At 47.5% G+C, this 26,799-nt stretch overlaps 1 protein-coding gene across 2 annotated transcripts in view; it reads left to right on the forward strand.

Moving 5' to 3' along the window:
* The window catches only part of ITPK4 (inositol 1,3,4-trisphosphate 5/6-kinase 4), a 135,236-nt gene that overhangs the window by 42,898 nt on the left and 65,539 nt on the right, over positions 1 to 26,799 (forward strand). For both annotated transcript variants that reach the window (XM_087393511.1, XM_087393512.1), the window contains exons 5-6: positions 18,388 to 18,456; positions 18,643 to 18,842. In XM_087393511.1, coding sequence (XP_087249637.1) covers positions 18,388 to 18,456; positions 18,643 to 18,842 — 269 coding nt within the window. The remainder of the gene's footprint in view (positions 1 to 18,387; positions 18,457 to 18,642; positions 18,843 to 26,799) is intronic.

Genomic DNA, 26,799 nt, shown 5'->3' on the forward strand with positions numbered 1-26,799 from the left:
ATCTAGATCACAATATAACCTCTACTTCCAGAAAACTCAGCCAATTATGACATCGCAGGCATCCAATCCCAGGGTAAAACCCCTCTGACAAATTGCCTCCAACTCTCATAGTAGAAATTGCCTAACAATCTCAGCTCTGCCTAGCTGTTATCGCATTAATACCTTGGAAAACAAGGCCAGTACTCTGCCCTTGGCTGTTACAGTGCCCCTCAACTAGCGACTAGTGGATTGCAATGCTTAGCAAGGCTCCACAGCTGACCGATTGTAAGTAATATTATATATATATATATATATATTGCAAAAAAGAGACTTCTATTAAGTAAGAAAGAAACTCGCTAGAGCAAGGCAGAAATACATCATGCTAAGCATGTAATAAAAACACCTCAGAAGAATGAGGTAGAAAGAAACCAAGGTTGAGGCTGAAAATGCCAACACAACCCTGTAGAAGTCTCAGCAAGGAAGGGAGAGTCTCTCCAATCCTTGAGAAAAGTAACTCTCCTGGAGGAGGCTGCTCAAGAGGATCTCTGCATGGTCGCCCATATGGCCATCAGAGTGTGTAACGTATCTGTCCAAGTATTGGCCAAGATCTGAGAAGGGTGAACCTGAGAACCCTCCATAGCCTCAGTGCATCTAGCCTCAGTGCATCTGGCTCTCCAAATGTGCCATGCTGCAATGCTAGCTAAAACCTCCCATGGAGAGTCAACCGAGGAATGAGCAGCCCTGAAGAGAGTGGCCGGAAGATCCTCTAAAGAGCACGACTCCACAAGGTGTCGTCAGATGTGTAGAGCCCAAGACGAGTCATGTCTCTCGAAGAAAACCTAGGGCCCTAAAAGAAAGAGCCAAGCCACTAATCCCCAGGTCATATAGAAGGGGAGGCGAACAAAAGTGCTGAAAAGTCTTGCAATCCCCTTCCATATGATTCTCGCCTGTTTGCAATCCCAAAGGTAGTGCTATACTGTCTCCGAAGCAGAAAGGCAACGAGGGCAAGTAGGGTCAGCCCCAAACCTGGATCTCCAATGATTCACTGCTATCCCACCATGAATAGAAAGCCAAAAGAAGAGAGTGATTTTTCTATTCCGGTGGGATTTCTAGAGCCTTTGCCAAAATTTTTTTTGCAAGTCTGCAGAAATTTGATAATTCTCCCAATGAGGAGCTCCGGTGGGCCTCCAATCCCTACAGTTGAGCTAGAATTTCGTGGCATTACTGACCGTGTAACGAAAGAAGGGGATGCCCTTCTCTCGGTGTCCTTCATCTATCCACTCCCATTCCCCAGGGTCCCATTGCAAAAACTTAATTGGGACACCTCCATAGAGCCACAGCCTCCATGAGCCCAGGGCAATGAGTAGCGGGTCAGGATCCAAGTACCAGTGTGAAATAGATCCATGCTCCATGAAGCCCGCTTTCCTGACTGGCTAAAACGGTACCTCCAACAATATATCATCTGTGGACTTGGACAACCTGCCCCCCGAAGAAACATCAAAGACTAGGGCATCCTCCTGTGTGTTACGTAAAGCAATCACCTGCAAAGGAATGCCCGATCTGGAAAATGCCCCCATCTAGGCAAGTAATAGGCATGTCATCTGTGTCCACCTAATCCAAGGGCAAGGTTGCATCAATCTGTTGAACTCTGCCTGCACTCCCTCTGAGATTATGAACCACTTGGGCCTGACGGTTTGTAGGAAGCCTCCTGAAGGCTTTCCAAAGAAGTTTGCCAGATTTGGAGCAATCACTGGCATCCAACTTGTGTTCCTAGATAAAAAGGATATTAGTAGCACCTCTAGTGACACCTGGATGAAGCTGATTTCGGATCAGCTGCCTATGGTGATGGTGTGGAACTCCGCCTAGGCCCTGTATGTTCTAGTTGACTATCCTCATCGACGGGAGGATGCTGGGTGGAAAGGCTTACCCGACCTAGTAGAGGAGACCAGCTTCCCCTGGGCCGAAACACTCCTGCTGAGGGCATGAAACTCAACAGGTGAAAGGATCCCCACACCTGCTGAGGGGGAGGCCCTATCAAAAGGAATCCCAATGACTGGGACCCCTAAGGTGGAGTGCATAAACTCCTCATCATCCATGAAAGTAGCCGAGTCTGCCGGTGCCGAAAAAGAGTTCCTGAGAAGCAAGTCTGGCCGAGGAGTACAAAGAAGACCTGCACTCGTGGAAGATGAAGGAGAAGGACCTTCTAGGCCTCTATCAGCAGAACTGGAGCTGGGGGCTGAGGAGGCCTGTGGCAGGGCTGAAGAGGAATCTGGAGTCCTCATCTGTGATACTTTACCTCGACTTTTCTTTCCTTATGCTGCAGGGTCTGCTCGGGAATTAGGAGCTTATCCATTTCCTCAACCTCTTATAGTTCCTCAGCAAGTATATCCTCAGGAAGAGGACCATGGAATGATTTCAAGAGACTCACGTGGAACCATCCGACAGTTCTAACATGTAAGCCACATCATTTATCTTTTCAATGACTGTGAAAGGCCCATAGTATCGTAGGCTCAGCTTAGGGTAGAACCTGTCTTTCCCTCTGCTGTTTTTCAGCCTGCCCGTAGCAAAACACAGCAAGACATAATCACCCTTTGTGAACTGCGAATTCCGGTGGTGTTTATCTGCAGCCTTTTTATGCTTCTCTTGAGTCTTCTGAAGAGCAACTCTCTCTTTCTTGTAAGCTTCATCCCCGTTCTCCACAAACTTATCTGCCTCAAAGATTTTATCTTTGGTATGCAATATATGCGGAGCTTTCTGCCCCTTCCTTCAACACTCTAAAACGGAGCCTTTCCTGTGGTAGTATGCAGTGTAATATGATATGCAAATTCAACTAAAGGTAAATACTGCTCCCATTGAGCCTTATGGTCAGAGACATAGCATTTCAAAAGATCCAACACCGTTGAATTGGCTTGCTTTGACTGTCCATCAGTTTGTGGATGAAATGGATGAGAACTTCAATGTAGTACCCAGATTGTCAAATAGTACCCTCCAGAAAAGGCTCGTCATGCGAGGATCCCTGTCACTGACAATAGATGTTGGCATCCCATGGATATCCTGCATAAATAACCGTGCTATGTGATCTGCTGTAATTTTCTTCCTGATGGGAAACAATGAGCTTGCTTACTGAATCAATCAATAATCGTCTAGATTCCATCATGTCCTGTTGGCATACGAGGAAAATTAAAGATGAACTCCATGGCAATACTTTCCCACGGTTTGCTAGGGATCAGCAACAGTTGTAGCAAGCCCGGTGGCTTCCGTCAGTCATACTAAACCTTTTGGCATGTCAAACATGTCCTGACATATTCTTTTACTTCTCAGTGCAAACTAGGCCAATAAAAGTAATGCTCCACCGCCTTTTTGAAAATTGCTTCATTAAGTATGAATGAAAACTGCGAGAGCAAGCTCAAATGTGGGAGTACATCATGCAATGCATGAGGAAAAAAAAACAGCTGAAAATGAGCTAATAAAGAAACAAGGCGGAGGCTGAAAATGCCATCTCAACCTTGAAGGAGACTCAGAGAAGAAAGGAGATCCTCTCCAAACTCTGAAAAAAGTAACTCTCCTGGCAGTGGTTGCTCTGGAGGATCCCTGCATGCTCGCCCAAATGGCCATTAAAGTGTGTATTGTGTACACCTGGCTCTCCAAATATGCCACGCTACAATGCTAGCCGAAATCTCCCAAGACGTGTCTACTGAGGCATGAGCAGCTCTGAAAGGAGGGAAGGGAACATCTTGGAGGGAACAAGACTCCACTGAGTGTCGCCGTACAATGAAAGCTAGATCTGGATCATGTCCCTCGAAAAACACCTGTGGGCCAGTAAGAGATAATCAAGCCATTGAACCCCTAGAAAGGTGTTGTATGAAAGTTACTGAAAATCCTAGCAATACCCCTCCAGATCGTCCTCGCGTGTCTGCACTCCCAAAGGCAATGCTGTACTGACTCAACTGCCATGTGACAATGAGGACAAGTAGGGTCAGCCCCGAACCTGGATCTCCACAGGTTCACTGAAATCCCTTCATGAATAGAAAGCCAAAAGAAAAGAGTGATCTTTCTATTCTTGAGGGATTTCGAGAGCCTAACGCCAAAAGTTCTTCCGCACAACTGCGGAAATCTGAAAACTATCCCAATGTGTCACTCTGGAGGGCCTCCAACCTCTACTGAATGAGCTGAAATCTCCAGGCATTTCTAACTGTGTAGCGAAAGAAGGGGAAGCTCCTCTCGGTGCCCCTCATCAATCCATTCCCACTCCTCTGGGTCCCACTGCAAGAACCTAATAGGAGAACCACCATAAAGCCAAAGTCTCCAAGACCCTAGTGCAAGGAGAATAGGAAGGGTCAAGATACCACCGTGAGTCCGTGCCCCACTCCATGAATCCTACAATCCTGACAGGCTGAAATGCAACCTCCAAGAGAATATCATCAGAAGATTTGATAAGTTTGCCTCCCGACTGAACATCAAAGACAAGGGTATCCTCATGTGCATACTGCAATGCAATAATCTGTATGGAATGCCCGTCCCTGAAAAAGCTCCCCACCAAGTGGACTTTGTAAGTGGCATGTGTGTTAGAAATGACCCAACAGAGGGTACGCACAATGGAAGACTGATAGAATAGCCCAAGAGCTCACACAGTGTGGTGTGGGTGTGGAATCCCAAACTTCTTAACTTATGTGCATAGATGTGCAAGCCAGTAAATAGACAATGCTCAGTGACAAATATAGAAGCAACACTTTTCTATTTCCATCCGTCCACAAAGTAGGACAGAATACAATACCAAAAGGTTCTTCAACTACAAGCCTGGCACTTCTCGATCTCTGAGCCCGCGTGCTCCACCTCGAGCATATGTAGACTCTCTGTCTAGATCCCTTCCACCTTGAAAGAATCATATCCCCTGTCACCAACCCCGATAAGTGCTGCCAAATAACCACTCTAGCATCATCTGTGGCCTGAGTGTTAGGATCTGCTGTAAGAAGGGAGGCATAGAAATCGGTGGCAACCTGCAAGACGGCATCTGGATGTGTCTGAAGAACTCCGCCTGAGTCAACAAGCTGTGAGACGCTTTCCCTACTATGTCTGGGGCCAAGAGTAGAGAAGAACTGCTTGTTGACCCTATCTCCCGTCTGAGTCCAAAATGACTCTTTGGCATGAAAGGCATACTCTGCTCTCTGATCTAATAGTGACTGCTACTAAGCCCTTGCTGGAGCAAGGCGCTCCGGAATCCAAGCATCTGTAGGCCTCTTATGCTCCTACATCTGGAGGGCAGCCAACTGCTAGCGGATACCTATCTCACGCCTGCGGATCTCACCCCTCCTGATACAAGCAACTGAAAGATAAAAGTCACTAATTTCAAAGAGGGCTGCGGCTAAGTCAGAAGGAGAAAGCTGCCCGTCCTACAAATGAGATACTCAGGTCCTCAACACTGTCTCTGTAAGGCCCTCCTCTGCATAAAAAGAATATGGAATCCTAACACCGGCAGAGCGGTGCCTCACATGGGGATCTGAGACCATTAAAACCACTGGAAATCGATCCAAAGTGGATAAACAGTACCACCTTTGTCTAGAGCCCAATCATCCACATAAAATCTGTCAATCTGTGCATGTATAGGCATCTGCAATCTCCTGTTTGATCAAAAAAACAAGAGAGAAAGTGGCTGAGTGTGAAAAGCATCATCGTGCCAAGCATCCCTGCCACTGCACTGAAAAAGGAAGGCATCCCACGCTGCTCTCTCTAGGGAGTGAATGCCACCTTCTCTACCACCCCTTTTGTCTGAGGGCATTTCAACCATGTTGAAATCGCCGCTTATAATCCAAGCATCTGCAATATGTGACCAAGAGAGTAGTTCCTTCCACAAAAGAACACGATTCCCTCCAGAATTGGGTGCATACAGGTTTAAAAGACCAACCTTTTGTGTACCAATTAAAAGTGAGATCCATTGAGCTCTGGAAGGGACTATGATCCTGTGTCCAATCACCAAGGGGAGTATAGAAGAAGAAACAGAAATGCAAGTACCTCCCTCGGTGCCCAAGGCGGGTGACCAAAAAGTATGGCCTCAAAGAAGCTTACCCGACTCGGCACAATTCCTGACATCCAATTTGTGTTCCTAAATCATTAGAATGTCCATGGGACCGCCAGTAACACCTGGATGAAGTTGGTTCTGAATCAGCTACCTGCGGCAGTGGTGAGGTACACTTCCGAGGCCCTGAACATTCCAACTGACAATCCTCATCTACGAGAGGAGGAGGCCGGATGGAATATCCTACTCGACCTGGTTGCGGAGAAAGCCCTCTCTTGTGAAAAGTTCCTCCTATCAAGAGGAGGGAAGTCAACTGGGGAAAGCTCACCCACACCTGTTGAGGGGAAAACTTTGTCCACGGATGTTTGAAAGATGTGCTCCCCGAGCGTAGAGGGTACAAACTCCTCCTCTGCCTCAAACTCAGCCAAGTCTGCCAGAACTGAAAATGAATTCTTACAAAGTACTTGTGGCATAGGAGTGCGAAGGAGCCCTACGGAAGGAGGAGTGGAACCAATAACCCCCTTACCTTTGTTAGGTGTAGACAGACGTATAAGAAAAGAAGGGGGCTGTCGCTGCATAACCTCTGCATGAATCTTCATGACATCAGCCACGTCTTTGGCATTGTTCTCAAGTAAGGCATGGGTCTCTACAGAAAGGTTCTCCCTAGGTGAGCGCTCCTGAACATGAACAGAGGCAGGAGTAGTCTCATCTGCACATGGAACCAGGTCAGGAATGTCTCCTGCCTGAAGAGATGGGTCCGCGGCCCTATCAGTGGTAGCCTGAGGTACTGGCTCTCCAACTTTGACAGGCACCCAACAGGGGACGACCGAAGCAGGACATGCTGACTGTCCTGTCTGCGCTGTAGAAGTACCAGGACGCGAGGCTGATGGTCCTGGCTGTGAAGTCGAAGGTCTAGCAGCACGTGAGGTGGTAGGATGCTCCACTGTGGCATCAATGCCCCTTATGTCCTGCATATGGCGGCACATGACTCTCCGTGATCAATTTGGCCCTTAACTGCATGGTTACACACAAGCGGCCATGCATGATTAAAAACCCTTCCTTAAGAGCATAATGTTCTTGTCGCTGCCCATCTGATAACTGATAAAAAATTCTGAGCAAAGTCTTCATCCTGAGCATACTGGCCTCTCATGGGCTCCAATGCATCATGATAAGCCATAGGGACTGCAGATACTTGTGGCTTCCTGGACAAAGCATCTGCAGCCACATTCTTCTTGTCCTCCACATGAATAATCTGAAAATGGAACATGGACAAGAAATTTGTCCATTGCATATGCTTTTTCGATAGCTTGGACTGTGCGAGAAAATAACGCAAAGATTGATGATCAGCCTGTACTGTAAAATCGGTTCCCAATAAATAATGCTTCCAAGTAGAAAGGGCATGAATCACAGCCAACATTTTCTTCTCATAAATTTGGAAGAGAGAGAGAGAGAGAGAGAGAGAGAGAGAGAGAGAGAAAGAAAGAAAGAAAGAAATTTTATTAAAGGTCCACGGAAGGCCATACATGGCCTATGGGACACAAAATCATCCGAAAGGAAAATACATCATCAACGATGCGCCAACTAGGTGGCCTCATCGTAATACAGCTAAGATGCCAAAAATGGCTACAAAAATCCTAGATACAAAATGAAATGAAATAGAGTACCAAAAATGCCTAGATACAAAATGTAAAATATGAAATATGAGGAACATCGCCTTCCCTAAGGGGTCTGTGATCCAAAGAAATGATGGAAGTCATGGCCATCGACCATGCCTCCTGCCATGAGTGTGAAGATCCGGGCAAGTGTCAAGTGGGCTGCTGGCGGTGCCAAGTCTCCATGGAGCAATCTCCTCCGAAAATCTGCCATCATCCTCCGTCGTCTAGAAATGAAGCAACAGGTACGGCCTCTGTGTAAGATCATCCTGCGGTGCTGCCGGATCATGTCATATGTACATCCTCGGGGTGGAACCATCGGTGCTCTCTGGCAAGATAGGCTATCTCTGTGCTCATGGTCCTGCCCTCGTCCTGCTCCTCATGAATAACCAGGTCTTTGGCAGGGATGCGACGGTGCTCTCTGAGGAATCTCTCTCTGTATCTGGTGATCTCCCTGATGAACAACGCTAAGCAATACTGATCCTCATACTCCATAATCCGAGAGAGAGGTCCAAATCCGTGCCCAAATAAACAGTGAAATCTGCCACGGATCTCATAATATAAAGGGCATCTGCAAACAAAGTGCTCCTCAGTCTCCACCTCCCCCATAGTGCAACAAGGGCATATCCTAGTCTCTCGCCTGGGTCTATGTCCGGTAGCTGTATGACGCATCCTGCCGGCCTCAACATCTAATCTGTGGGAAGATACCCTGAGCTGGCCCAAGGCAATCCTGAGTGAGTGCGACATATAAACGCCGATATATCCTGGGGATATGATGAAGCCATCCTCTGAAATCCTGAGAAGATGGTCACGATATGTGGCCATCTTCGTAGGAAGCTCCGTGGGATGAACCCAAGTGCGAAACGTGTGTAGCTGCAACAAATCTGCCCTGATAACCTGACTGAGCTCATGTCGAGTGAGAGGGAGGCGAGGGGCATCTATGCTGTATCGAAATGGTGGCAGCCTATCCATATCCAAGCCCAACCAGGTGAGCCATGTGGAGAGTGTGTGGTACCAACAAAAAGTATGACCTCTCTCCGCGAACATCTACGAGGATGTCAGTGCTAGCCACGGTAATCGTGCTCTGCCTGCTGCTGAGTCTCCGAGCGCCCTGATCCTATGCAAGTATGTAACTGACTGAAATGCTGCATCTAGCGCTAGGGGTGTAGCTTCGAACTCTGCGAACATAATCTGATGCGGTACCGTGGGCTTCGCTCTGATGAATCTGGAGAACATGATGATCTGTAACCTCTCTACTCGTCTCCAATCTGCAACACTGAGATCTCCTGCCCAAAAGGGGCTAGCATACATGGCTGCAGGTCTCACCAGCGTATCGAAAAGTAAGGACTTCGTGTTGGGATGCTGAAAATGTGACTGTGCACACTGCCTCTCGAGAAGAGCCAAGGCGGCATACCCTCTACTGATCCTATCTCGTGCTGCATGCGTCATGGTGAAGACTGGACCTCTAAATGTGGCACCCAAATATGTATACTCCCTGACTAGCTCCACCTCCTGCCCATCAAATGTGAAAGAGAACTCGCCTCTCCTATAAACTTGGTATGACGTGTTGAAGACCATGACTTTGGTCTTCCCAAGGTTTACAGACAACCCTCTGTCCTGACAAAAGCTATGGAGTGCATGGAGATGTGCCTGTAAACCCTGCTGGGAGGAAGAAATAAGAACCACGTCATCTGCATAGAGGAGAATCGGTATCGTGGATCCTGCCAGTAAAGAACGTGTACCACCCATCGTCTGTATGTACATCTCTAACTCATCGATATAGAGACCAAAGAGTGTCAGAGACAAAGGACACCCCTGCTTCACCCCTATCGTACTGCGTACTTCCCCCGACAGCCCCGCCCGTGTCCTAACTCTACCTGTGACTCTCTCATACAAGGCCATGATCGCCCATTGAATCTCCCCACTGAATCCCAAGTCACGAAGTCGCTGGAAGAGTCTGAAACGCGGCACAGTGTCAAATGCCTTTCTGAAGTCCACGAAGCAACAATAGAGCCGTTGCTTACGTGACTTCGCCTCCTCAATCAAAGCCCTGAGTGTGAAGATATGATCTAGAGTCGAGTGCTCTGCACGAAATCCTGCCTGCCCTCTAGCTCTCATGCCTGTCGCCTCGGCATGGTCATTTATATGTCCTTCTAGAATGGTCGCATAAATCTTGGCCATGACATGGCCAATCATAATGGTCCTGTAGTTCGACGCCTCCAAAGGATCCCCCGACTTGTGTATGGGTACTATAGTATTTTCTAGTCAACTAGGTGGAAGACCTGTACAAATGGACTCGTTAAAAAGACGGGAGAGGACTGTAGCTAAGGCATCAATCCCATGGATTACATACTCCGCTTGCAATCCATCATGGTCCTTAGCTCTCCCAGTCTTCAAACGATGAACTGCTGCTCGGACACTACTGGATGAGAATAAGGCAGAGGAGGTGGGTCTAGGCACATGGGATAAGTCGATCTGTGGCTGGTCTGGAATATCATATAAAGTGGAAGTATAGGCAAGCCAAACCTGCGGGTCTGTAAGAGGAGTTTGAGATTTCAAGCGAAGGAATTTCTTCCAGAATTCCTTGGAATCACAACTGAAAAGTAAACTTCTCAGCTCCTCCTCATTCCGGGCTAGAAATTGGCGCTTTTTGCGTCGCACCAAACGCTTGTAACTCTTCTTGGTCTCAATGAGGAGGGGAGACTTCTCCTGTGTCTCAAGGCGAAGCTTCCTGCGGAGTTCTTTACACTCCTCATCATACCATCCATTACAAGGCACAAGACCGACTGGTGGAGGACCGGATGTGTGGCAAGTGACGGGGAAGGACTTGTGGGCTGCCGAGATGATGGAGGTATGTACAAGGTCCCACCGATCCTGTGTGGAGGGTAGGGCATCGAGAAGGTGCGGACGGAGAAGACTACTCAGGTGCTGGCTATAAATATCATCGAACTGGTGGTCAAGATGAACCTCATAGTATGGCTGACGCTCATGATGTCTAGAAGGGGGGGCATGAGGAATCTGGGTAAGAATGAAGTGCAGACGTGCATGATCGGCTGAAGGCATAAGAGGGTCGACTGTGAGGTTATGTACAAAAGGGATTAAAGTCGGGGGACCCAAGACGTAATCAATGACGCTCGTACCACCACCCGCGAAGGGAAAACATGTGGCTGTGGATGAATGCGGCCACTGTCGAAGTCCATTATAAATGACCATGCCATGCGATGAGAGAAGCTCCAATAGGCGATGTCCCTGATCTGTCACCTCTACCCCTCTATCTGAAGATAAGTGTGGAAAACTCTCATCTGGGGCAGCTGGAACTAAGACTGGATCCTCAGCAAAGTCCAAAATCTCTGCCTGTCTGTCTGATGTCCTCGCGTTGAAGTCTCCTAAAAGGATGACCTCTCCGCGGCGTGAGTACTCCAATACATCGGCTGACAAATCCTCAAAAGGTGACTGTCCTGGTCCATCTGAGGCATAACGAGACTGTCTCGGGGGAAAGTAGCATACTGCAATAAACAAGTCTCTCAGGGGGGGTCTCCTGATCCGTACCCAAAGATATCTGGCCCGATGGTCTCTTCTCACGACTGTGAGTATCGATCTGAGATGCTCTCTATAAAGAACTGCCACACCGCCAGATCCTCTGACTCCTCCTGATCGTCTAGTCTGCTGTCGAAAGACAGACTCCCAGGCATGCCATGTCACCTGCGGCAAGCCTCTCTCTGGGCTCTCATGGGTCTCTGTAAAGAAGACGATGTCCTGATCAAAAAAGGCCTCTCGTAAGTTGCCTGGCTGAGGTGTGAGGGAACCATTACAGTTCCAAACTGCGAAACTCAAGCTATCTGGCAGGCTACGTGTCCCATAGGCCTCGTGTCGTCAACTGTGGGCTCCAGCCGGTCTAGATCGCATAGCTCCTATCAAAAGTCTGCCCTCTCTGATCACGGCCCACTTGCCCTCACGACGGGCAACATCCCTCTGTGCAATGAGACGTCTATGCTCCTCCCACTGAAGAGCTGTAAGGTCCTCATCCATGTGAATCTGTGGATGGTCCCTCAATCTAGATCTCCTCCGTAATACTGCGAGACGGGCCTCAGCATCTCTGAATCTGATGATAAGTGGCTGGTGCCGTGCTGGATCCCGGCCCACTCGATATGCAGCTACTATGCCATGATCTTGAACTCCGAGTGTCCCAGATATGAAATCTGTCGCCTGATCCATGGCTGATCTCGTATCTGATCGCTCAACTCCGCGGATGCGGATGTTGAGGGCCTTCTGAGCTCGCCGCTGACTCTCGGCAATAGTCTCAGAGACTGTGGTCTGCTGGGCCTGTGGGGCTCTACGCACAACGTCCACCCACTCTGAGGTCTTCTGTACCTCTATCTGCAGTGTGGCCAGCCTCTCCTCAACTGCTGCACTAGCTGGAGGAGCTACATGCAGCTGCTGGAGGCGATCATCGCATGCCACAACATGCTCCTCAATGCGTGCCTCCAGCTACACTATGCGCTCAGCATGTGTCCGTAACTGGATGTCCCGATCAATATCTCTGGTATGAAGCTGGCGAATATGGGAGTCCTGATCAGATCTATGACACAACTGTCGATAGCTGAGCAGTCAGTGTGTGTATCTGTGCTGTGAGAGACTGAATCGCAGCGCCCTGAAGTCTGCAAGTCTCCATGCACTGCATAACTAAATCTCTCAAGCGCAGATTATCTGCCAGGACTGCTTCCACTGTGGAGGGTGAAGGGGAGAGGGGGTAAGAGGGTAAGAAGGCGAGTAAAGGAGGGGTGCAGAAAATGGAGGTCCTGAAGAGAGAGATCCGGTAGGAGGAAGTAGGGAGTCAGGGACCGAAGAAGAGCCTACACTAGGGGAGGAAGGGGCTGAAAGGGAGGGTAGGTGGGAAGAGGTGGGAAGAAGCTGGGTAGGGACTAGGGAGGGGAAGAAGAGGAGGGGGGGAGAGGCTGGGTAGGGAATAGGGAAGGGGAGGAAGAGGAAGGAAGAGGATGGGTAGGGACTAGGGGAGGGGAGGAATAAGCAAGGGAAAGGGCTAGGGAGGAATGAACGGGAGCAAGAGGAGGTGGTGAAGCTGAAGGAGGGGGAGGAGAGAGAGAGAGAGAGAGAGAGAAAGAAAGAAAGTCTATTAATGTCCACGGGAGACCAACAGGTCTATGGGACAGCAAAAAACCGTCTAGTACATCTGCTTTAGGGATGGCATATGGCAGCTCCCAGGGAGTGCAAAAGCAACCCCAATTATTTAGAATACCTACATCATAGTCTGAAGAAGTAATCAGCCATACATCAGTTTAAGACTGAGAGTCTTTTGGTTTTGATTTAAACTCTTTGATTAGTGCTATGCCTTCACGATAAACTGCCCATTTTCCATCCTTCCTAGCAGCCCTAACTTTAGCTAATTCCGATGCCTTGTTCTTCAATTGAGCTCGTGTAAGTTCCTCAGCTATCCATATCTTAGTCCCTTTGAACTTGCAAGATTGTCGAAGAAGTTTGATCCGTAAATCTCGTGACTTGAGTGTAAGAATAGCATGTCCTTCAGAATGCCGGATATTAGTTGCCCTGTCATCATCATCATCATCATCATTATCATCATCAACTTCAATGCATTATCACGTCTGGCCTCATGTTCTTGATCTCTTCTTGGATATCAGTCTTGTTTGCCTTTGTATGAGAGAGAGAGAGAGAGAGAGAGAGAGAGAGAGAGAGAGAGAAATGATGCCCACACTAAGACATGCCTATCCGCAACGAAAGAGGTTTTCAAAATGCAAGACAGAGAAATCGAACAATTGTAAAAGCAGCTAGGGGGGAGTAGAGAATGAACTCATGCGTACGCTACTCTTTCACAAAAATGAACACTTGAGGATGGCTTCTACCTTCTCGGGGTCAGGCTTGATGCCCTCGGATGAGACAATATGTCCTAGTAACATCCCTTGAGTGGCTCCAATGGTGCATTTATCAGGGTTGATGTTGCCATTCGCATCATTGATCTTTGGAAGGCCAACCTAACCTTCATGACGTGCTCCTTATGTGCCGAGAATATACAAAAATCATCTAAAAACACCTCCAAGAAAACCCTCGAATAAGGAGCAAACACCATTTGCATAAATCTTTGAAAGGTAGCAGGAGCATTGGTGAGGCCAAATGGCATTACTTTGAATGCAAACGTCCCCTAGGGTGTAGCAAATGTGGTTTTAAGCACATCCTCCTCGGCAATTCTGATTTGATAAAACTTGGAGTAACCATCACAGAAATGAAAGCACAATTAATCAAGCAAAATTCAGCAGGATATGTCTTGAGTCTTGGATGAAAAAACCAGACACCATGCCTCACGGATCAAAGAGCTGGAGACTTGGATTGCCACTCTCAAAGTAGAGAATGATCAAAAAACCAGACACAAAATGCGAAGAGGGGGAGTTTCAGCCACCCCTCTATGACAACATGAAGACAATCAAGGGGCAGGTGAACGGAGTGGAGAAAGAAAGAAAGAAAGAAAGAAAGTGTATTAAAGTCTTCGGAAGACCGATGGGTCTATGAGACTGTGAAAAACCTGATACAATGAGCTGTGGTAGTGGAGCTACTAAACAAGCATCCACACCAATGCAGAATGCAAAAAAGTGCAAAATGGCAGTACTAAATCCTAAGCACAACATAGTCATATCTCGACTATATATATCAATCTCAGCATCATCGTCGACATCATCATAACCATCATCATCATCAGCAGCAGCAGCACGACATCAGGGTGGATGAGGCTGTGGAAGTGGAGGCATGAGGTCAGCAATAGAGCACTGTCGCCCCCCCAAGGGTGCAGTCCTGGTACGTCTCCTGGTCGTAGCTCTACGTCTAACCAGGGCCATTGTGACCCCCGTCGGTCGGGATCCGACCCTAAACAAGGAAGGGATGTCCCCAAGTATGATCTGTTAGTTAACCTTTTGTCTGAGCTGTCGGGTCACAGGCTTCGGGTCACGGTCATGTCTAGGTCTTGCCTCGTGGGGGTCTATGTGATCTGGCTGAAAGAACTCCGTGATAGAGCTCTGAGAGGTATCAGTCGAGGAAGAAGTTTGCTCCTATCTCTGTGCTCAGAGTATCCTATCTCGGTGCCTGAGCACCTTATGAATGAAACCAGCCAAACATCGCTGGTCTGGATAGGAGAGGAAACGGGCCAGAACCCCATCATTATCTCTGAAGAGGCAGTAGAAACGCCCTCGGATCTCATAGTAAAGAGGACACCTGAAGATGAAACGCTCCTCTGTCTCAACCTCCTGCATGTCACACAGTGTGCATATGTGCCTCTCCCTGGGTAACCGCTCTACTCTGTTGCTCTCGATACGAAGTTTGTGTGAGGAGACCCGGAACTGCCCAAGAGAGATCCTCAACGAGTGGGGTAGGTGAATCCGCGTGTATCCTGGTGGATCGATGAAACCCTCTGCTGTGATATGTAAGAGGTGATCTCTGTAGAAGCCCAGCTTCACTGGAAGATCACTCGAGCCCAACCAAGTCCGGAATGTGTGTAGTTGTAGTAGATCCTCACGGATAACCTGGTTGACCTCGTGTGACAGGAGGGGAGAGAAAGGAGCATCCATGCTGTACTGGAAAGGAGGTAGTCTGTCCATGTGGAGCCCTAGTCCTGCAGACCATCTCTCTGTGCGTGCATACCAGCACCTCTCGTCTCCCCTGCTGCAAGTGCCATAGAAGAGGACAATGCTAGCCATGGTATCCTTCTACGCCCGGATGTGTAATCCCCATACTCCCTGACTATGAAGGGCACTTTAGTCCCAAAGAAAGAACTCATTTCCGATGTCGTAGAGGAGGAGAAGAGATGGAGCAGCAAGACTCTAACGGTCCTTGTTAAATGCCATAGTGGGTGATACCACGATCATGGATGCGGAAGCACTGATCACCAAGATGGGTGTCAACTTGACCTTTGAGGCAGCTTGGAGAGTGTGGCAAGGCCAATGCACCTACAAGGCCAATGGTAGTGAAATTACGGACAGTAGACTGACAAATCCACCTTCATGAGTATGAGGGCTACATTTAAGGGGATTAGGAAATACTTGAACGATGACCTTGGACACAAGGACATCGGGCTTTGGGACAGGAGTCTACGCTTGCTTTGTAGACTTTTGAAAGGCCTTTGACACAGTTCCAGAATCCCACAATCCCACATGATTAGGCGACTTCAAGAGATGTAGATTCTAGGAGAGATGATTTGAGGGGTGATGAGTCAGTATGAGCCAGCTAGAGGGAGAGGCCTATCAGATTGGGTTGAGAGCACGGTTGGAGTGAAGCAAGGATGTCCCCCCTCAACAACACTCTTTGGGTTCTACATTGATGTAATCACGACCTTCATTGACCACCTAGGACGTGAGGGATGGTTGCTTGCTGATTTGATGATATAGATACCGATGTACACAGATGAAATAGTCCGCTTATCCTCTTCAGCAGTAGGCCTACAGAGACATCTAGAGGCCCTAGAGGTGTTTTGCGGGGAGAGACACTTGAGATTCAACGTTAGCAAGACCAAGTTTTTGATATTCAACACCTCACAGGTAGTACTTCATCGACATAGCTTTATTTACCTAGGAGAGCCGATGGAGATGTTACAATCATACATTTATCATGGGGCAGTCTTCTTGGGACTAGTTTTCACAATGGTTCATGTATAGCCAGTGCACGGCTGAGCCCTAGCCCGACTAGAGCTACAGTGCTTTCAGGCACACTTCGAGGATCCCGGGATGGTTGTTTGATATACTAGTGAGGCTGACAGCCATGTATGCAGCACCCTTCCAGAGGAGTGATCTCTCGGTGACCCATTGGCGGAGATTTGAGAGGCTACAACTGATTATGGGGTCCAAGACGATTCAGAGTAAGCCCTTAGTTCCTCACCAGATAGTACATGCAGAGTTTGTCATGACCCCACCCCAGATTGATGCCATCTTCTAGACTATGACATATCTTCACAAGGTTTGGGCTTGGCCTAATTGGAGATTGTACAGGTTGGCATTAGAATCGTCCAAATGACTAGCTAAGAGAGGGATTAGCACGGCCTGGTATGCACGTACATATAGATGGTTTGCCAGTCATGCTATTCAAATGGATCGACTCCCCCCCTTCAGTACGGCTTGGATGCCCCAATTCCCCTTGCTCCCGTGAGATGAGATCAACCGTATCATATGGTTATAACTACGCCAGCTCCATACATCATGGTCTTTTTTTTGGGGGGGGAGGGCTAGGAGTTCTCCACCAAGGCCTCATACCTGGAGGACAGACAAGTCTCACATGCATTTAGGATAGCCATTGGGCAGATGCGCGTCTTGTCCCATCAGCAGCTGAGGATCGATATAGGGAGAGCCATAGGCACACCTAGAAAGCAGCGGATGTGCAGGTTATGCACACTAGAGGAGGTGGAGACAGAGGAGCATTTCCTATGCACTTGCCCAATCTACTATGAAATCAGTGGGCGATACCATTGTTGCTTTCAGGAGGGGCTTGGTTTTGGACCACTCTCTTGCTTGATTCACTTTTTTGGCCAGGTCTGCATTGGCCTCTATCTAATTGAGATGAGGTGACATTGAGAGAGGCATACCAGGCAGCAGAAGGTGATGGTTCAAAAGGAGGCAGAGACAGATCGAGCACAGTGACATGTCACTGATTTGTGCGCATTTGAGTCAGCCCCAAGATATCGTGAAGTAGAGGCATCGATTTCTATGCATTTGAGTCGGCCTTACGACATAGTGGAGTAGAGGAGGAGGAGAGATCCGACATGACAGCATAGTGGATTAGCAGAAATAGACGCATGGAGCGATGGAGCCAAAGACACAGAGACCGCGGACGATGCAGAGGATGACTAGAGCACGTACAACGGAAGTCCATCCTATCTCAGCTCTCCTCAGAGGGGACCCTCGATCCGAGGTGTCACTCTTGATATGGTGATCGGATGCAGAGATCGTAGAGACCACATTCCCCCACCACAGTGAGAGACGACTGGATGGATATAGATACGAGATCTCTTTGTATCCCACCAGAGAGCCACCATGGCACCGGCTATGTATTTTAAGTACTATACTAGTTTTGAGTTTTGAGTTTTGATCTTATTAGTATTAGTATAACATTCAGCAAGGGCCCTGGCAAGCCTTTTGCCTCAGTCCTAGTGGCTTGTAGAGTTACTCTTTGATTGTACTTTATCTCATAGGCCTGTCAGGCCTCCTGAAGATGCAAATGTCTCTCTCTCTCTCTCTCTCTCCCGCAAGCCCCCCCCCCCCCCCCCCCCCTTTTTCCCCTTTCAGCGACTGATTTCAGGCACATATCCAGGATCCCTCGACGAAGGGGTGGTTGTTTGATAGTAGATACCCTGGTGTGGCTGATGGCCTGTCTTACAAAAGGTTCCTCATTTGAATGAAGAAATATGGATATGATATGAAATTTTTGTGATTTGATGGATAATGTGGTGGATTCTTGAGTCAGCGCTGCTGTTGATGATTATCAATCCATCTGTTAATCTATACAAAATGGCAAGATGATGAGGCGTTGAATACCCAGTTGTTAGTATAGCTCTCTATATTTCCTAGAATGTTTTACAGATTAGGGCAGTTGTGCCATTCAGACCGGCATTTGTGAGGCTATCAATGTTAAAGTTTGATTACTCAGAAGTTCTTTCTTTGTACACTATTGATCCTGTGTGCCAATATGTGCCATTTGTAATGTGTACTTTGATGTTGTTTTGGGTGGGTTATCCAGGCAGTTTGTCATGAGGTAGTGATCGTTGGCTATACCATGAAATGGAGCCGGGAAATAGATTTTCTAAAGGTAGAACTCTGGATTGTATATATTCCACATGTTGAGAACTGTTTTTCCATTTCTTTTTGACTGTGATTATTCAATAAATGTTGTGTCCATATGAGATTTCATGAGAAGCAAAAGAAGTGCATTGCGAGCACTGCAGTCATTTGTTGCCCTCCTAAGAATGTTTTGGCAAAATGTTGATCTTGGCAGCGTGGTGCAATTCCGCTTCGTTGTACAGATGCAAGTCTCAGCTTCTTCCCTTTAATTTTTGATTTGCCACTGCTCCCACAGTTAGCAATAGTGGATACGGTGCTCTGTAAACCAACAGATGAGATAATGAGTGTAACTCTTGGTGAATCTGGTATTATGGATCAGATCATATTTACAGCTGGTATGCAACAGTTAATCAGGTATTTGTTTCTTGAGCTCAGTTTTAGGCCAAAAGGTGTGATTTGGAAGACAACATAAATTTTCCTACAAATTTATGCATGCTATGGACGTACTTTTTTTCAAGATTGCTTCAAGGATGGAATGCACTGCTGCTTATCTAACCTGCTGTTGCATGGTTCTATGCTTTACGTGCTAAGAAGCCTTCAATTCTTCCTGAAAACGATGGAATGTTCCGGAGGCTGAAGTTTCAACTTCAAGTTTGATCAGAGAGTGATCAAGCATAGGGGTGTGATTACTCCCACGTGCTTCCCTTAACATGATGAGTAAAGCAAATAGAGGTTCCAATGGAAGATAACTCCAAGGAGAGACTGATGCTGCGAGTTCTGGAAGACTACAGGAGCAGTCTTGAATCTGATTTGTGGGCTGCAGCCATCACACAACAAAGCCAATTGGATTTGCAAGCTGCTGCTGCAGCAAATCAGATGGGTAGGGGCTGTTGCCTATTAGTCATAAAAGCAGTGTCCCAATCTTAGATAAGCTGTAATTGGACAGGATAAGCCCAAAATCAATTGGACAATATACGCCCAATCCTTTAATTGGATAGGATAAGCCTGGGCGATCTATCATACTTCTAGACATATTCCCAGTGCTCTTATCCTCTCCTACCTGCTCTATTATTCTCTCTTGGAAGCCTTCCCTGCTCTCCACTACCACAGCTCATTGTATCAGGTTTTTCACAGTCTCACAGACCCATCGGTCTTCCGAAGACTTCAATAAACTTTCTTTCTTTCTTTCTTTCTTTCTCCGCGCTGCTACGCCCCCTCCCGCTCCCTGTTGCCTCCTCCAGCCCCGCCCCTTCCCTTTTCCTCTTCCTTGCCTTTTCCCTTCTTCTTACTCCATGTAACTTGCAATCCTAACAGGCTAGACGGCAACCTCCAAAATAATATCATTTCAAGATCTAAGAAGTCTGCCTCCCAACTTAACATCAAAGACAAGGGTCTCCTCATGTGCATCCCGCAAGGCGATAACCTATAAAGGAATACCCGTCCCCGTGAAAGCTCGCAACCAAGTGGACTTTGTGATCGGCATGTCATCTGTATCTATCCACTCTGCTGGTATGGCTGCCTCTACCTGCTCCTGTTGAGAAATTCCTCACGTGAGCTTCCGCATCCTCTACCTGCTTCTGTTGAGAAATTCCTCACGTGAGCTTTTGCATCTTGATGGAGGTGACCTTTGGACTTTTGAGTCTTCACATGGTTGAGTAACTCAAGAAGTCTGGCTTTTTCTCTAGGACTGAGAACCACCATACTGACCCTAGAGGCTGAAGCGGGTGCCAGAGTTCAAGGGCCTCCCGATGGAGCAGTACTAAATGTGGGTACCATGGAGACATACGATGGAGACGTTGATGAGGTAACACCCGTGCAGAGGGTCACACTGGTGAAGTTACTACTGATGTAGCCATATTGGAAATAGATGGTAATGCATATGTTGAAGTGTCATGTGCATGGATCATATTTGACATGTGTCAGTCACACGAGACTAGCCTAGGAAGTGTGGGGAGGGGTAGGGCTAGATGCAGGCAATTCTCGAGCTGAGGTGCAGGGGCACTGACAGATTAGGGTTCCCGCTATTTTTAGCGTTGCTTTGGACCTGAGCCTATATACGGGGTTCAGAGCCTCAGTTATCAGTATTGTGAGTGGGAGCGAGGAAGTTCTCTCTTGCGCGTTTGATCCTGGATTGAGTGTGGACGCGATCTAGCATTGCCCTAGGTCATCTGAGTTTGAGGCCCCTAATGGCACCACTTGGTGTTATGGGACGCCAAGCTGGTTATGACCAGATGGATGATGTGCCAGCAGTTCAGCGTTGCCCTAGGTTCATCTGAGTCTGAGGTCTGTGAGGGCACCACGTGGTGGTATGGGACTCCAAGCTGGTTGTAACCAGATGGATGATTGCCAGCAGTTCAGCTCATGGCTCGGAGGGGATGGCTCGGAGCGGACATCTCTTGATCCAAGATTCTTTCTTGTAGATGTCATGGTTGGGTGGTGAGCAGCCTGCTAGTTGCTCATCGTTTCTATGGCTGTTTGTGTCTGTTTGCGGGTTCGGATTCTCAAGAGCGATTGGGGATGTGTCATTTGGTATTAGAGCCAACTTGAAATCCCTCTTCGTAAAAGATAGCAAAGTTGCTCTCATTTTCTCTCCCTCTCTCCCTCTCTCAACAGACAGCTAGGGCCCAGGACAACATGTCGGGCTGGACCCCCCCCAAGGTATTTTATTTCTTGAGAGAAAGTGAATACACAGTTCAGCGTAGAGCTGCTCATACAAAAATCCAAACGTGAATAAAAATTACATGAGCTCTTAGGCTCTCTTTCTTGGCAACAAGCCACTTGTCAATTTCTACATTACTTTCCTAATTACATGCCACTAAAGGAAACTCTAGAGTCTTCGAAGCACTTGGTCACGCGAACCGCCTCCTAGACTCTTGTTAGGCTCCATTGCGCTTAGGAAAATCACTCTTCCTAGTACGTGCAACAATTAATTAAAGCACACCACCATGGTACCCATTAATTGTTAGCGCTTTGCATGCAAATAACACACTGTGGACTAATTCTAGTCACAGTGGGCGTCCCCACTGAACACATGTGCACACATAACAAATATAAAAGTATATATTTATTCTCTGGTTGACCGAAGTCAACACTCTTGATCATAATTAAGAGGCTTTGACCAAGGGTCGAGGCGCCTTAATTATAGTCAAGTCTCTCCAACCGAAGTTGGCACATCTTGGTTAACCGTAGTTAACCCTCTTGGCGCATGCCAAGTCCCGTTGACCGAAGTCAACACTCTTTGACTGTAGTCAGCTATGTGGTTCTCTGGTTAACCGTAGTTAACCCTCTTGGCATTTAACCAAGTCTCCCCGACCGAAGTCACGTTTACTTGACCAAAGTCAAGTATCTTTGAACGTAGTCAATTCTTTGACCATAGTTAACACACAAAAACTTTTTAATTATGATCAGATAAATGGTCAACTGTACTTTGACTTAGGATATTTACATTGTGGCGACACAACTCCTGAGGTATGAATTGTTGTAGAGAGAAGGACCGAACGAGTTTTCCTCTAGGTATGTTTCAAATTCAAAATTCGCTTTAGATCCCTGCAAGTATCGATGATTGCGAGTGGAGGAGCTCCCCGCTGTGAGCTGCTGCTAAGCCGCCGTCGCGCCTCCCCTAGCTTTCTTTTACCCTACACCTTGGGCTTTGATCACAGATGAGGACTTTAGATTCCTCTTCAGCCCTGCCACAGGCCTCCTCAGCCCCCAGCTCCAGTTCTGCTAATAGAGGCCTGGCAGGTCCTTCTCCTCCATCTTCCACGAGTGTAGGTCTTCTTCGCACTCTTAGGCCAGACTTGCTTATTAGGAACTCTTTTTCGGCACTTGCAGATTCGGCTACTTTCATGGATGATGAGGAGTTTGTGCCCTCCACCTTAGGGGTCCCGGTCATTGGGATTCCTTTTGATAGGGCCTCCCCTTCAGCAGGTGTGGGGATCCTTTCACCTGTTGAGTTTCTCGCCCTCAGCAGGAGTGTTTCGGCCCAGGGGAAGCTGGTCTCAAATCAGCATCTATCATGGTCTTCTCAGTCATGACATTAATTGATGCACCTACATCAATGTAAACATTAGAAATCACTTGACCAACAATGATCACATCAACCACAGGTACATCATTACCAACATCTATATCTACCTTTTGAACAACAGGAATGGTACTTTTCTTATTTTTCTTCTTTGACACTGCTATGCTTGCTAGCTTTCCCCATTCTACTACGTCGGGTAAGCCTTTCCATCTCCTGCCAATGAGGATAGTCAGCTGGAACATACAGGGCCTAGGCAGAGTTCCACACCGTCACTGTAGGCAGCTGATCCGAAACCGGCTTCATCCAGGTGTCACTGGAGGTGCTATTGATATCCTTTTTATCCAGGAACACAAGTTGGATGCCAGTGATTGCTCTAAGTTTGGCAAATGGCTTTTAGGACATACCTTCTGGTTGCCTGCTATGGGCACAAGGGGAGGTACTTGCATTTCGGTCTCTCCTTCTATTCCCTTGGTTGCTGGTCATGGCATTATCTCCCCCTCTAGAGCTCAATGGATCATTATTTTGATTGGAGGGCATAAGATTGGTCTTCTCAATCTTTATGCTCCCAACAACAGAGGGGAGCGGATCTTTTTTTGGAAGGAGTTGCTCTCTTGGGCCCCCATTGCAGATTCTTAGATCATTGGCGGCGACTCCAACATGATTGAGTTGCCTTTAGACAAAAAGGGAGGCAGACAGGGTGGAATTCATTCTTTGGAGAGGGCAGCCTGGGATGCCTTTCTCTTTTAGTACAATGGCAGGGACACTTGGTTGGATGATGCCTTTTATGTTATGCCACAGTCACTCCTGTACTCTTGGTCGAACAGGAGAATACACATGCCCATCCATGCATGTATTGACAGATTTTATGTAGACGATTGGGCACTTGACGGAGGAGGATCTGTATGCATTTCTACTGGGGTTTCCACCTCAGATTCTTTTCCAGTGATGTTGCACATTCTTGAGCCTCATCAGAGAGGACGCTCTGCCAGTGGCAGGATTCCGGATGATTTTTATGCAGAGGAGAGCCTCACGGAGGATATGTTACAGATTTGGGTTTCTCACATACAGGGTGGAGCTGTCTGCCCATCTCAGGTAGCTGCAGCCTTATTAGGAATTAGTGACTATTATCATACAGTCGCTGATTCCAGGAGACGTGAGATTCTCAGACGTGAGAGTGGTATACGCCAGCAGTTAACGTGCCTTCAGAGGGAAGAGCAGAAGAGGCCCACAGATGTTTGGATTCAGGAGCGCCTTGTTGCAGCAAGGGTTTATATGCAGACATTGTTGGATCAGAGAGCAAAATATGCCTTTCATGCTCGGGAATCCTTTTGGATTTAGATGGGTGGTAGGGTCAACAAACACTTTTTCTCTACTCATGGACCAAGACATAGTAGAGATAGTGTTTCGCAACTTGTTGACTCAGACGGGGTGTTACAGTCAGATCCTGATGTTGTCATGCGTGTAGCTTCAGATTTTTTTGCATCCCTCCTTACTGCGGATCCGGGCACACAGGCTATAGATGATGCCAGAGAGGTTATTTGGCAATGTATCCCTGTATTGGTGAAGGATGAGATGTATGTTTCTTTGGATGCACCTTTCACCAATGCAGAATTCAAGACTGCATTACTTGCGCTTCATAGGGGTAAGTGTCCAGGTTCGGATGGACTTACCCCTTTCTTTTTTATTACTTTTTGGGAGCAGATTGGGGATGACATTACATCAGCCCTGCAGGGCGTGTGGGACTCTGATGAGATGCCGGACTCACTTACAGATGGTCTCATTCATCTCATCCCAAAGGGGGGTAATAGGAATCTTGTCACTCAATGGAGACCCATCACTCTATTGCGCACCTTTTACAAGATTTTGGCGAAAGCCATCAGTCTGCGGCTATAGGTTTTTCTTCCAGATTTGATTCATGACACGTAGACAGGGTTTGTGCATGGCAGAAGTATTTTTTATAATATTTTCTCATTTTGGGCCATGCAGAGCCGCCAGAGATTGGCCATTCTACTCTTGGACTTTGAGAAAGCTTACAACAGAGTAGACTGGGATTTTTTAGAGGGTACTCTATCTCGCTTTGGTTTTTCAGATACACCAAGCGAACCGAGGGGGAAGACATTATCCTATTGGCACATAGGGGGAAGATAGTATCCTTTGGCAGGCACAATCATGCAGACAAGTTGCTAGGGATGGGCGAGGGGCACGCTTGTGGGTGTTATCCAATAATATTCATGCAGGTGGATAATAGAGGTCAAGTTTGTCTAGCGCACGGCCCAAATGCATTCCATGCACGCCAGGAGGCTCTAGTCTGTAAACACCCTTAGAATTGTGGAATCAAGGGACAGCTTAGTCTGTGCTTAGTCTGCCCAACATATGCACACCAACGAAGAGTTTAATCTGCACCTCCAGCATAGCACTCCCAATAACGGGCTTTAACATCAATGGAAACAATCTCATTTCATGGAAATGTCCACTCTGATCGGAGGGTGGAATTCCAATTGCACTCTGGTGCAGCTCAGCACGGTATCCCGTCTGAAGTTCTATCAGTGGGTCGCAAGTCGATCATCAGAAATAGGGCAGAATTAAGGACGGAGAGAAGCCTTAGAATGAGCCGGCATGCACTAAATACTTTGAACCATGATCCTGGGGCACAACAGAGGAAAAACAGGGTGCGCCCAGGGCATTCTGATTGAAAAAGATCTCTGCTACCCCTTCCTGAAGTAGACAAGTTTTTTGTATACAATTCACTAATGCAATATTCTTCTTTGTCTTGGTGCTTGCAACTTCATGCCATCTACTTTTTTTGTTTAAGTTAGTTCTAGATTGTGTCGCCTACGAGAGCTATTGAATTTTATTTTTCATTTTAGGTACTTCTGTGCTTGGGTCTTCCTTAATTATGGACAGGCTCTCTGTCTGCAGTCATTCCCTCGTTGCAGGCAGGCTGAATGAGGTCAAGAAAATTCATAACCATACTGTTGGACGTTTGAATGATTTTCCACAGTATAAGGAAAACAAATCAATGCATCTGTATGTGAAGCGTGGGAGCTTGGTGGATGCTCGCCATGTGTTTGAAAACATGTCAATGCGTGACGTAGTATCATGGAACATTATGATCTTGGGGTATGCCAAGCAGGAAGAGGGTGCACTGGCTTTGGATTTGTATGCACGGATGCAACGGGAGGGTTTCCAACCGAGTGCTCGAACCTTTGTTGGTGTATTGAAGGCTTGCAGTAGCTTTCTTGTACTGGAAGAGGGGAAGGTAGGTGATGCATGGATTAGAGGAGTATCATCTCTTTACAGAGCAGCCCATAGCTAGGTGCTCATTGGGGGGGGTAAGAAGGGACAGGTTTCAGATTTCCAGATCAGTCCGCTAGGGATGTCCTCTTGCCCCTTTTCTTTTTTTGTTTGTGGCGGAAGCTATGAGTATCTACATTAGATCTCAAGCTGATATTTATGGGCTGAGGCTTCCTCTCCGCCGGGAAGAAGAGCTCCTAGATAGTGAGTTGGCAGATGACACGGCTGTTTTTTTGGATGCCTCCCCCAGGACGCTCACTTCCTTCCGGACAGCCTTGGATTTATTTTGCACAGCTGCAGGTGCACACATCAATTGGCATAAATCCAATGGTTTTTGGGTTTGCGATGATGACACCTTGGATTGGGGTATTGATTTCGGCTTCACTTGGGTACAGAGGGGCGTCTCCGTTAGATATTTGGGCTGCTAGGTTGGGGTGGGCATCTCTCCTTCACAACAGTTTGCTCTGGTTTTGGAGAGCATAAGAAGAAAGCTCCTTTTTTGTAGCTCAGCCAAACTTGACTTGGCTTCCAGGGTGGTGGTGGTTAACGAGGTTCTTCTAGCCACAGCTTGGTTTGTTTGCTCTTTTTGGTGCCACTCTAGGGATTGTATCACTCAGCTTAAGAGGCCTGTACGAAACTTTTTATGGAGTGGTCTAGATGGCACATCTGATGTTACAGCCAGGGTGGCTTGGGAGACCTTGATTCTTCCTACAAGAGAAGGGGAATTGCATATCATCGACCCGGATCTATAGTGCAGAGCTTTACTCTGCAAGGTCGTTGTGAGAGGACTTATGCCAGGGCAAGAGCCTTGGAAGGATTTCTTTATCAGATGCATACAGTCTCGCACGCCCACTTCAGGAGAGGATTGGACACACAGTACCAGATGGGTTTTCACCACAGCCCACCTCAGATCTCCCTCTTCCCCTCTTATGGTTGCTATCCTGAAAGCGTGGGCCAGCTTCAGGAGTACTCTTTGCAGGATTCCCTCATCCACTTGTGAAGAGATTGAAAGGCAGCCTTATCATGTGGAATGACAGGATTTTGGATGAGCAT

This window comes from Dipteris shenzhenensis, chromosome 22, assembly GCF_047967505.1.
Source record: "Dipteris shenzhenensis isolate YYH24624 ecotype China chromosome 22, Dip_SZ_1.0, whole genome shotgun sequence".
Lineage (NCBI taxonomy): Eukaryota > Viridiplantae > Streptophyta > Polypodiopsida > Gleicheniales > Dipteridaceae > Dipteris > Dipteris shenzhenensis.